Genomic DNA, 12818 nt, shown 5'->3' with positions numbered 1-12818 from the left:
TAACATAAAACAAAACTTTAAAAAAAATTCTGGTTTCTGAATAAGGCAGGTCAGGTGCACTGTGTAGTGGGAATTGGTAAGGAATAGCATGACTTCAGGCTTTCAAACACGGATTGACGGCGTGTGTTGTGTTTGTCACATCCCCACATGCTTTCAGGACCTGCCGGCTGTCGCTGTGGCTGTGCTGCTGGTTGGGGGGCCTGAGCGCAGGCTTCATGACCAGAAACTCCAGGCCCAACATTGTGCTGCTGATGGCGGACGACCTGGGGGTAGGGGATCTGTGCTGCTACGGTAATAACACAGTGAGGTAAAGAAGCCACCCCGCTGTGGAGGGGGTGCCTCGGGTCCTCTGGTTCCTTCTGAGGCTCTGTCTTCGGTGTGTAGACCCGTCTTCTTCCTATGCCCTCACACGGTCATCCGTCTGTGTGTGTCCTCATCTCCTCTTCTAAGAACACCCTGCTCCTGTTGGGACCCACCACTGACCCACCACTGACTTTAACTTAATCTCCTCTTTAAAGACCCCACCTCCAAAAAGAAAAAGAAAAGAAAAGAAAAAAAGACCCCACCTCCCCATGCTCCAGAAACACTCCCATTCTGAGGTCCTGAGGGTTAGAGCTCCTACTTACGAATTTGGGGAGACCACCGTTCAGCCCATGACACACATCACGTGCCCTTTTGTGTCTGGTTTCTTTCACGGAGCATCATGTTTTCAACAACGCGGTAGCAAGTGTCATTCTGTCCTGTCTGTAAGGAAGTAACATTCCACGGCCCAGATGAACGACCCCTTAGAGATTTTTCAGGATCTTCCCTGATTTATTTCTGAAGCTTCTGGTGACCATGATCCTTGCTCCTCAGCACCAAACAAATCTTATTCGTGTGCAAATACACGGTGCCTCCTAGCGTGAATTTAAATACCACCGGTTCTCCTTGGAATGTGTCTCACGCACTAGTCCTATATTTTAAGCAAATTTTTGTACTTTGAAAGGAGCTGGTCTTCTTAAAGGCGTTTAAGGTCTGCATGAGCACATCTGTTTCCCATTTAAACTCCTGCAAGGAAGTAACGGGTAAGGCAGGAGACGTTGCCTGGGAATCTAGTACTGTCACTCTCAGCCAGATGCTGACTCTACTTGCACAAAATACCGGTCTGCACAGATGGACTCTCCCCTATGCAGATGCTGAGAGTGTTTGGGAATATGGGGCTCTCTCCCCCCCTCACATTGCTGTGGGGTTGTCATTTGTGTGTTATTAAGATTGTGGATACCTTAGCTTATGGGATTTGCTAAAAGCACCTGTGTGAGCCTATATCCTATAGATGCCCCCAAAAATCTTTGGAGATCGTAAAATACCAGATGAGCAAAGTGGGCAGTAAGTGAAACTCCAAAATGCTACCATTCCTTTATTTTTAAAAAAGGATACATTTTACTACAAGAAATATGGTACAATTTTATGTAATCCAAGTCACCCCTTCATTTCGGGGAATATAATATGAACAAATGGACTAACGTTTCCATTGAAATGCCTATGAGCTCACACTGGTTATAGTTTAATTATACCCGCGGACCTGTATTAGTCTGCAATTGTTTTGCCTGAAGATATATTGTTTTAAAATGTGCTTTCCATTTCCTTGTGACCGTGGATGATGCATCTAAACAGGCAGATGGGTTGAAGCTTTAAAAGCATGTATTTTAGGTTTACAGAAAACAGAGTCATTGGACTCAAAAAACGGGATGGCTTTGAATCTTCTTTATTTTGTTGAGAATTGGAAACCCACGTGATGAACCCTCCTTCTGTCTATAGCACACCCAATATCGACCGCCTGGCAAGCGAAGGCGTGAGGCTCACCCAGCACCTGGCAGCTGCCTCCGTATGCACCCCGAGTCGAGCTGCCTTCCTGACAGGGAGGTACCCCATCAGATCAGGTGAGTCAGGGCAATGCAAGGCCAATGTTGTCTATATGTCGTGCTTTCTTCTTATTTATTTCTTGCTACTCTTCATAAAGACTCTCCAAAGGTCGCTTACAGTATTAAGGATCTAAATACAAATGGGGATGGTATTGCTCTACCTGCACAGATTAAATAGGTGGGTCTCTTGCCAGGTGCCACTAAGCCTGCTCACCTGTGTGCATACAGCAAAGGGTTTCAGGCTCTGGTGAGCAATTTCCCAACTGCTTCTAGGATTTGCAGGTACGTGTAGTCAGAGCCTTCAAAGTGTTCCTCTTGTCCTCAAGCTAGCAGAGAGCATGTAATAGTTACAAGAAAAGTGGATCTGTGCAGTACCTGGGGATGTGATTGGAACCAGAAGGAGCTCTTGGGGAGGACGTGGAAAAGAATGAGTCATACATTTTCTCTCTCTCACACACACACACACACAACATAATGTTGTAGAATCAACATTACAAATATCAATATTTATACTCAGCTACAACATATCAAACCTTTTATGATGAAGAAGTTACCGATATTCCCGATCCCTAAATTTCCACATTTCTACCTAAGTATAGAGGTGTCTCGATAGGACCTCCACTTGAGAGGAGGGCCTGGAGGAGACATGGGTTTCTCACCATATAGAAAGATGGGATCGAAGTTCTGCTTCATCAGATTTTCTTTTAAAAAAAAAAAAAAGATTTTATTTATTTATTCATGAGAGACACCCAGAGAGAGAGGCAGAGACACAGGCAGAGGGAGAAGCAGGCTCCATGCAGAGAGCCCGACATGGGACTCGATCCTGGGACTCCAGGATCACACCCTGGGCTGAAGGCGGCGCTAAACCGCTGAGCCACCCGGGCTGCCCCTTCATCCAATTTTCATACACACACTAACATCTGTACATATATTTATAATTAATTAAAAGATGTAACCACTTTTCTTGACAATGACAGGTAGGCTTCCATCTTTTAGGATTTGGCAAAAGGCCCTTTTTAATGTACCTGTTTCTGTTGAGAAGGGAAAAGCAAGAGGCAGATTGGATCACTGCTATTTTAACATATTCTGTTTTTTTTTAATTGATTATGTATGTTGGTGTAATACCTTTCATTATAGGTTTATTCTTGGTAGTTGTAATTTAAGTAGGATATATGCACTTCAAAGTGCAACTATCCCAGTGGTCGTTCAATGAGCATTGGAAACCCATAGGAGCCCATGAAGCATCCCAGGAGAATCCTCCTGGATGATGTTCCTTGAAATGTGAGGAGTGAGAAGTGAGGATGTGCTAGTAGAGGTAGTGGCATGCACAGATAATGCAGTCCCACGTGAGTGCACTAGGAGAATAAGGCAGCCACATCAATAATCAGTCGTCTCAAACTGTCTCAAACCATCTCGAATCAGTTGTTATCAAATACTGTGTAAGCTATACCCCAGATTTAGATTTAGATGGACAGATGGTAATGAGGTTTGACCAGAGGAGGGACATGGGTTGGAAAGTGCTTCAGAAGGTACCTGAGATGGTGGATGGAGATCACCTCATCTTGATCATTATTCATGCTTTTGATTCTCCAGCTCAAGAGGAGCTGGTGGACATCACAGCACAACCCAACTTAAGCTCTACCCCAAAGCTATGGCATCAGAGATAAATATCTGAATCGTTTACCAGGGTAGAGTTATCAGGACTTGACATGGGATTGGACGGAAGAGGCAAGTCTGAGTGAGATGGAGGATTCCAAAGGCATTTGTGCATTGAGTGGCTGGGGAGGGGATTCTGGTGTCCTTTGTTGAGGCAGGATTGAAGTACGATGACCATCGACTGACTCTGTGTTGCTCACGTTGAGATCAGGGTTCCTAAGTATAGAGACGTCTAGATAGGACCTCAACTTCAGAGGGTCTGGAGGAGACGTGGGTTTCTCACCATGTAGAAAGATGGGATCAAGGCTCAGAACTGAGGTCCAAGGATACGGTCCAGAGTAACATGCACAATTACATTTGAATTTTGAATAATCAATGAATAGGTCTTTAGTACAAGTATGCCCTGTGCAGCGTTTGGGGCATGCCTGCACTAAAAAAAAATCATTTGTTATTATTGTGAAATTCTAGTGTGACCAGATATCGTGTATGGAGCTGGTGATCCTAATCCCAACAGGATACCTGCATTTGACAAATGGGAGGACGAGCTCAGTAGAGACGAAAAAGCAAGGGAAAGGTCAGGAAAGAACAGAGTGGTGGAGGTGCACTAGCACACACTTCGAGGAGAGGAAGAAGATTCCTAGAGTTAGTCATGAGTGTCATGAATGAGGGACTACGATACTCATTTGGTGCCCCCTTCTGTGACCTTAGGAATGGCGTCTCCCTACAACCTGAACCGCGGGCTCACCTGGCTTGGAGGCTCGGGCGGTCTGCCCACCAATGAAACGACCTTTGCCAAGCTGCTGCAGCACTACGGCTACCGCACGGGCCTCATAGGTATGGCCCGCTGAACTCTGACTGGGAAGCGCGGTCGTGCACATCCCGTCTCACTGGGGCTCTGCCTTCCCTGGGGACATCAGCTGGACTCACGCCAGCTGACTACTTGTTAAGAGGAGATGCGAGCAGAAAGGATTTAATGCACGATTGTTCAGGACCTTTGGTACCTAGAGCAGGGTGTTGGAAGAATCGTGGGAACGAATCGCAAATGTGCTCATCCATTGTTATAACCAAAATGGAATATTCTGTAGGGGGTTCGGGGCGGAGGAGGGGAGAGGAATACATACTTTGATGACATCATTACTAGCAGAGAAGTGAATGCGTTTTGATTTTTTTTAATTTTTAAAATTTTATGGTTTTAACGATTGACTGACTTAATTTAGAGAGAGAGTGTGTGAGTGTGTGTAGGGAGCAGAGGGAGAGAGAATCTCAAGTAGATGCCATATTGACGGTAGAGCCCCATGCAGGGCTTGATCGTACAACGCTCAGATCATGGCCCGAGCCAAAACCAAGAGTCAGATGCTTAATTGATGGAGCCACCCAGGTGCCCTGGGAGTGTGTTTTTATTTTTTATTTTTTTTTATTTTTTAAAGATTTCGTTTATTTATTCATGAGAAAGCCAGAGAGCGAAGGGGAGAGAGAGTGAGAGAGAGAGAGGCAGAGACACAGGCAGAGGGAGAAGCAGGCTCCATGCAGGGAGCCCGATGTGGGACTTGATCCCGGGTCTCCAGGATCACACCCTGGGCCGAAGGCAGGTGCTCAACCGCTGAGCCACCCAGGCTGCCTGGAAATGTGTTTTTAAACAGCTCCTCTTGAGCTGGAGAATCAAAAGCATGAATAATGATCAAGATGAGGCGATTACTACATTAGACCCTTGACTAATGAGGGAACTATGGACGCTGACACCCACCCCCCGCCCACCCTGCACAGTGGAAAATCCACGTACAGATTCTGAGTCCCCCCCAAATCAACCGCCAACAGCCTGCTGTTGACCAGGAGCTTTGCCAATAACATAAACAACTGATTGACGCATATTTGTAAATCCTACGGGTTATATGCCATGTTCTTACAACAAAGTGAGCTGGAGAAAAGACACTGATCCAACGAAATCCCCGGGGGAGAAAGATACATTCACAGGACTGTACCGCATTTATCAAAAATAATCCCCGTGTAAGTAAACCCACAGAGTTCAGACTTGTGATGTGTGACGGCCAGCTGTAGTCTACTTAGGCGGGTCACCTGATATCTTACGCCCTTTTCGGGGGAGGCATGACATTTTGACAGCATCCCACCACATTCGTTCTGTGGAATTCCAATCCAATGAGTGAGGTGCTGTGAGCAAATAACTTTCAGAAATGCCACCTGTTTACTATGTGCATGGTTTTTAGGATTCTCCACGTGGGATGTCAGACTCTTAAATGTTTTGAGATGTCCTCCCTTAAAGGAATAAATTAACAAAAGAATGACTTTGTACCCGCCCCCCCCCACGTGACCACTATGGTGTTTGTCCCTATTGAACTGCAAGCAGCACGGTGTGGACGGAGACCTCATACACTGTGTCTCTGGAATAGTCCAGAGCACGGCCAAACCCAGGTTGAAATTCAGCTCTGCCATTATTAGTTAACATGACCTCAGGGTTATTAATCCATCTACAGGGTGAATTTCTCTTTGGCAATCGAGGGAGGGCCTGGAGTGGATTAAGTCCAATAGTGTGTGGAAGTGGATTAGTAAGAGCTCAATAAAACGAATAGTGAGCATCACCTGAAGCCTTTTGCTTATGGCTACTCTTTTGCCGTTACCTCGGACCCTTGGAGCCGCTCCATTGGTAGAATTTTGGTTCCTTTTCAGTGGGATGCAATAAAAGAGTCCGAAGGCACTGCTGGATAACAGATGCGGGGTGTAGGGAAAGCGGTGTTGGTGACAAATATGGGGACCTTCTTAGCATCTCCCAGGGAGGTGGTTGGAGTACCAAGGCGACACCCTCATGGCGAGCGAGTGCAAGTCATATTTAACTTTTCTAAGCGAAGCCCACGTTCCGGAAACTGGTGGATGTATCTGCTCCCCTGGTGCCATTTTGTTTCTCCCGCAGGCAAATGGCACCAGGGTTTGAGCTGTGCCTCTCGGAATGATCACTGCTACCACCCCCTCAACCATGGGTTCGACTATTTCTACGGGCTGCCCTTTGGCCTCCTAAGCGATTGCCAGGCCTCCAGGACGCCGGAGCTCCACCGCTGGCTCCGGATCAAACTTTGGATCTCCACGGCCGTGCTCAGCCTCGTCCCCCTGCTGCTCCTCATCCCCAAGTACGCCCGCTGGTTCGTGGTTCCGTGGAAGGTCATCCTCACCTTCGCTCTCCTCGCCTTTCTGTTTTTCATTTCCTGGTACTCCAGTTATGGGTTTACTCGGCGTTGGAACTGCATTCTTATGAGAAACCATGAAATCATCCAGCAGCCAATGCGGGAGGAAAGAGTGGCTTCACTCATGCTGAAGGAGGCCCTTGCCTTTATCGACAGGTATGGGGTCATTTCCAGCCCGATTCCTTGCACGGGAGTTTTGCTTGTGTTTCGGAGAAGTCGGGTTTGTCTTGGGCGTATGGGCCTCCTTGTGTGTGCACGTGTGTGTGTGTGATATTTGCCATATACTAGAATCTCCCCTTACAATAAAATTGAACATGAAATTTCCTGCAAAACACTAAAATGGTAAAGAAATACATTTTGGGACCTCTGGGTGGCTCAGTGGTTGAACTTTGGCTCCAGTCATGACCCCTGGGTCCTGGGATCGAGTCCCACAGGGAGCCTGTTTCTCCCTCTGCGTGTGTGTGTGTCTCTCTCGAATAAATAAATAAAATCTTTTCAAACAATCTTCTTTAAAAAAAAAAAGAAATACATTTTGTTCACTCTTTTTTTTTATAAAAACTGGAATGCCTATGACTTTGATCTATATCACTTCAGTGTGGATTGGGATCTGAACTGAATCAATCTTAGGGATCGATCTTGATTTTGGTTTGTCTTAGAAGCTGCCCGAAAATACTTCTCTAACCGTGAATGATGAGGGAGTGATTCTAGGCGTAAATACGTAATTTGAACTTTTATGCGTTCAGCAGAAGGTGAAGGTCTCCTGTCTTCTGCACGCCAGCTCCCTTCTAGGTTACCAACTAGAAGCAGATTGAGTTGTAGATGTGGATGCTCATTCATCGGCTCTGTCTGTGTTATTGGGGAGTAGATGGAAGAGGAAAATGATAATTTTGTGGAATTAATGAGTCCGACAGTGGAATTTCATCCACTCTTATGCTTTGATTCTTTGCTGCATGTAACACAGCGGTCAGAATGCGGTCACTCAGCTCTGCTTGCCACTCCCATGCGCCCTCTTTGACAGAACACACCCAGGCTCTATGCCCTTCCCCCTTTATCACACCCGGTTGTAAAGGTGTGAAGGAGAAATCTTAAATGGCTCCATATGACATTAAAATGCATGACACACAACAAATAAGGCGTATTAGCACCTTAGCTCTTTCTATGTTGCTTCCCGGGATTCTGTGCAAGCAGCCTCATGGTCCAAAGTTCATGCCAAAGCTCCAGCCATCGCTTTTATGTTTCAGGCAGTACTGAGAAGGAAGAGGAGGAGGAAGGAATGAAGACAGATTGCACTCACTGCTTTGTCGCTGCTGCGAACGTTCTGATATTCTTTATTCCCACTCATGGCCTTTCCACTCACGTCCTTCTGCTACTGCATTACTTGCTACTCGTTGTGAGTGGTAAGGGTGACGTAAGGACATAGACAACCTCTATCAACCATTTCGGGATCTTTCAACTGATATAGAATCATATCTGAGTGGAGAAAACACCTCGGTTTGCGATGATAACTCACTTCTTGTGTCCCACCCCCTCCGACTTAGGTACAAACGCGGCCCCTTCCTGCTCTTTGTGTCTTTCCTGCACGTCCACACTCCGCTGATCACCAAAGACAAGTTTGTGGGGCACAGCAAGTACGGTCTCTACGGGGATAACGTCGAAGAAATGGATTGGATGGTGGGTAAGTATCGAGGGAAATCATCTTAACTGTGTGAGGCGTGAGAAAGCGAATCCGCACCGGTTCCCTCAAACAACGGACAGCCTCTCGGGTGGGTCGGCCGGTCGCTGAGTAGTTGTTCCCATGAACAACTGTGCAGCGAGACCAGCCACACTTAGAAATACGGGTTTCCCCGTATTACGGGCTCCCCCGTCCTTAAGGTCGAGACCCGTTGTTCAAAATCGATGAAGGTGCCTCGTGAAGGATACGGCCCTTCCCCATCGTTTGGATGCATGTAAGTGCAAATGCCTCATTCTCATGAGCTCACTGTTACGAGAAATGCTTAGAAAAGCAGGACAGAATTTACCAAAACCGAAGCCCTGCGTTTAGAAGTCATAAAGCGTCAATACGGAGATTAACACAAAGGGTCATAAATAAACGTGCATATCAATAAAACAACCAATCGTGTTTTCCAAATAGCCTCTTTCCTCATCTGGACGTGATGTAGGATTTCTTCGGCTCAAAATAGTATTTTACTTTTGAAACACGGGACTTTTTTTTTTGTTTGTTTGTTTCGTTCTACTAGTGGAGGCCTCTGAAAAGTGTTCTGTGCAGAACCACCTAAACTAATATTCACAGAATTTTACATTTTTTTAAGTTTCTTAAAGATCAAAATGTTACTGTTGGATATACTGAATACATATAAACATGCATTTAATCTCTATTAATATGAAGTCAATGAAGCAAGGAATTAATTTAAATTGATATTTTAGATATATCCATGCAAGTTAAATATTAATATTCATATATGTGTACATGCACTGTTTATATGTCTTTATATGCATAATAAATACTTTTTAAAAAATTTTACTGGCAGATACACACAAACATTGAAACCTAGTGACACCTGCTGCAGTAAAAACAGCTCTAACATTATAACGTCAGTGTAACTGTAAAAGATTATGATTTCTTACCTTGACGTTTATCCTCCCCCAGGACAATCTGCTTTGGAAACAAGGCATTTTGCTGCATTTCTATCTCGAGGCCAAGAACACTTTTATGCAAAAGGACTTTCTGCTCATGTTTATATGTAGAGTTTGCCATGAACAGCTAATGACGCTTTTATTTTTATTTTTTATTTTTTTAAATTTTTATTTATTTATTTTTGCTAATTATGTTTTTATTCTGTTGTCTATGTAAATACATGATGGGGATGTGCGGTGACTACTACTAATTGCGTTTAGTAATACTATTAATTGCATTCCTGGGCTGATACTGTTCACATGAGAGAAATGAAAAGTAGGTATTTCTCTGCATGACATCTTCCAAATACGATGCTTTTCCCCACTTCGTGGCTGATGACAATCCTATCAAAACCAGAGGCAGGTTGAAAATCAGACAGGTGTCTTTTGTGTGCGTGTTTTTTTTTTCTACTTGGCGATATGATGATAAAGCTTAAGACCATTTCCTAATAACTTTCTCAAGAAGAAGCTGTCCCAATGCTAGACTCAGAATGACACACAGAGTGAATCTTCCAAATGCCCCAAGCATTCAGCAATATTTTAAATTCTTTGTTCAAGGGAACCCGTATTTAAAAAATATATATTTTAGCGGCTTTTTATTTTTGTCTCCTTTCCTTGCATTTTTGTCTAAGAAGTTTTATGATTATTCTTCTGCAAAACGCACATACATATGCACACACACTCCTATAGGTTTTATGCATCGAGTGCACAGAAGGTTACAGATATGGATTTCCAAAAAATAAAATGATTCGCATGTATTTTATTTACTTAGTATAAATAGCATAAATCACCATGATGCTAAATATGATAGCCAGCTCTGATAAGAACTGATAATTTACATGTAATTATTTTCTTACCAAGAAGCCATAATTTTGTTTATTTTACAAAATCTGGGTTGTAAGATATTTTATTTTATTATTATTTTTTATAAAATATTTTAATTTCTAGCTGCAACATTCCTTTTTTTTTTTTTTTTTTTTAGCTGCAACATTCCTAAAAAATGGTCAACGTACCTTACAAAGCAAATCACTTTTAGACAAGGAAGCAAGGATAATGAGTTTATGCTTAAATCACTTTTCTTTGAAGCTGGTCACGTTGTCTTTGCATGTCTGAATGGGACAAGGTTGTGGCGGGTGGGGGGTGTCATGCTGGACGGTAGGACCACAGTGCGACACGAGAAACCCAGGGCGAACGTCCAGCTGGAATCAGAAATTAAATCAGCATAGTTTGGGATGTGGCGACATCAGCTTTCTACTAGTTTTTTTTCGAAAACCTTTTGTCCCCTAAAGAGAGTGTCTACACGGCAGTGCAATGCCTGCTGAGTCTAGCGGATGTACTAATTATGGTCCGATGCTTAGCTACGAGCTAAGCAACAAGACTAGCCGGCCGGTCAGATGAGAGAGGCGAGGGGACAGTTCATCCTTTGCAGGGTGGGGCCCATGCTCTCTGCAGCAAGGCTAGGGCTCTGCTAATTTACTCCTGGACGTGTCTGGTTTCAAACCGTCTCCTGTCTTATTAGCGTTCGTAAGTTTCTTTTAACGGCCAGACCTAGTATTTAATGGTTACTTGTATTTTGAGTGATGACGATACTGTATACTACATACTAGTTCAGACTTTCTAATATAGTGTATGTGTATATGTAGTGGGTGTATCTAATATGTGTATATTATTACATGAGTTGTAAAATATATTTTCTTACATATTATATATAATATGTTTCTTGTGTGTATCATATATTGTCTTATTTTATGTATATTACATATTATATTTTAAAAACATTACATAATGTATGTGCTGCCAAAGCGAGCACTTAAATATTAGAGAAGAAAATAATTTATTTATTTATTATTTATTTATTTATTTTAAAGATGGGATGTTCCCATTTTTATTTATTTTATTTATTCACTATTTTTTAAAAAAGATTTATTTATTTATTCATGATAGACAGAGAGAGAGAGAGGCAGAGACACAGGAGGAGGGAGAAGCAGGCTCCACGCTGGAAGCCCGAAGTGGGTCTCGATCCCCGGACTCCAGGATCGTGCCCTGGGCCAGAGGCAGGCACTAAACTGCTGAGCCACCCAGGGATCCCCAAGAAAATCATTTATTACATACTGAAATGATGGATCAAATGTCATATAATAAAATTACACATTACACGATAAAATATCCATTAGTAAAAAAAAAAAAAAAAATATCCATTAGTATTATAAAATAAGTAAATATTATATAATGCTATGATATAATATATAATAATTAAACATTATACAATATTTTAATAGATTATACTATATAATAGATTATATACTATATATTATATATTTAATATAATATTTTAACATATTATCAATTATGCTTATAAATATTTCACTATACCTACATATCATATATTGCATATTTGCATATCATATATTACATATTAGTATATAATACTCATAGTATAAAAAGTGCACAGGATTATAATATGTAAATTATATTTTATATATTTACACACAAATAATATATTTATCATATATTATCTATTACAATTTAATATCATCTAAAACATACAGGAACAATTTATCATATATTATGTACTACAATTTAATATCATCTAGAACATAGGAACATTTTTATATTTTGAAATATAATAATATTTATTGTTATATTATTAGCTATAAATTATTTGTATGTTTACTATTTATTATGAATTTATATTGAATATATTCTTTTATATACATATATAAGATATTACAAAATATAAAATATATAATAAATAATTACAAATATATAAAGCTCAATTTTATATTGTATACTATCTAGTATATTCTATGGCATGTAGTATATATTTATATGTCTACTGTATAGTCTACTTATATATGCTACATGTGTATTAGAGTGTGTAATAGCGATTTACCATATGTTATGATAGCCTATACAATAAAATAACCCTTAATTATTCTGTTGTGCTAACAAACGCCTAATAATAAAAACACTGTGAAAACTGTGGTCCCTGGTGAAAGGTGAGAGTCTCTTGTTTCCATCTGCAGGTAGGATCCTGGAGACCCTGGACCAGGAGCGCCTGACCAATCACACACTGGTGTACTTTACCTCAGACAACGGGGGTCGCCTGGAGGTGCAAGAAGGCGAGGTCCAGCTGGGTGGCTCCAACGGCATCTACAAAGGTGATGTGCACAGTACCCATGTGGTTTAGTTATAATAATAATAATAATAATAATAATAATAATAATAATAATACTTCAGTACTGTCTACTCCGTTTTGTGTGCGTGCACATTCATTCACAAACTCGGTTTGCAGATTATTGTGGGAGTTATATTCTCTTATGAAACTAGATGGGAAAAGTTGCAAGTTCTGGGGCAATTTCTGAGAATGTAAGATGAAAATGCCTGATGTAATGAA

The 12818-nt window shown here is 41.9% G+C and overlaps 1 protein-coding gene across 2 annotated transcripts in view; it reads left to right on the top strand.

Moving 5' to 3' along the window:
- ARSH (arylsulfatase family member H) overlaps nt 1–12818 on the top strand; it is a 35767-nt gene that overhangs the window by 9508 nt on the left and 13441 nt on the right. For both annotated transcript variants that reach the window (XM_077888596.1, XM_077888597.1), the window contains exons 3-8: nt 158–307; nt 1798–1919; nt 4266–4391; nt 6481–6904; nt 8287–8423; nt 12448–12582. In XM_077888596.1, coding sequence (XP_077744722.1) covers nt 158–307; nt 1798–1919; nt 4266–4391; nt 6481–6904; nt 8287–8423; nt 12448–12582 — 1094 coding nt within the window. The remainder of the gene's footprint in view (nt 1–157; nt 308–1797; nt 1920–4265; nt 4392–6480; nt 6905–8286; nt 8424–12447; nt 12583–12818) is intronic.

This window comes from Canis aureus, chromosome X, assembly GCF_053574225.1.
Source record: "Canis aureus isolate CA01 chromosome X, VMU_Caureus_v.1.0, whole genome shotgun sequence".
Taxonomy (NCBI): Eukaryota; Metazoa; Chordata; class Mammalia; order Carnivora; family Canidae; genus Canis; species Canis aureus.
This window is presented reverse-complemented; position numbering and strand designations above follow the sequence as displayed.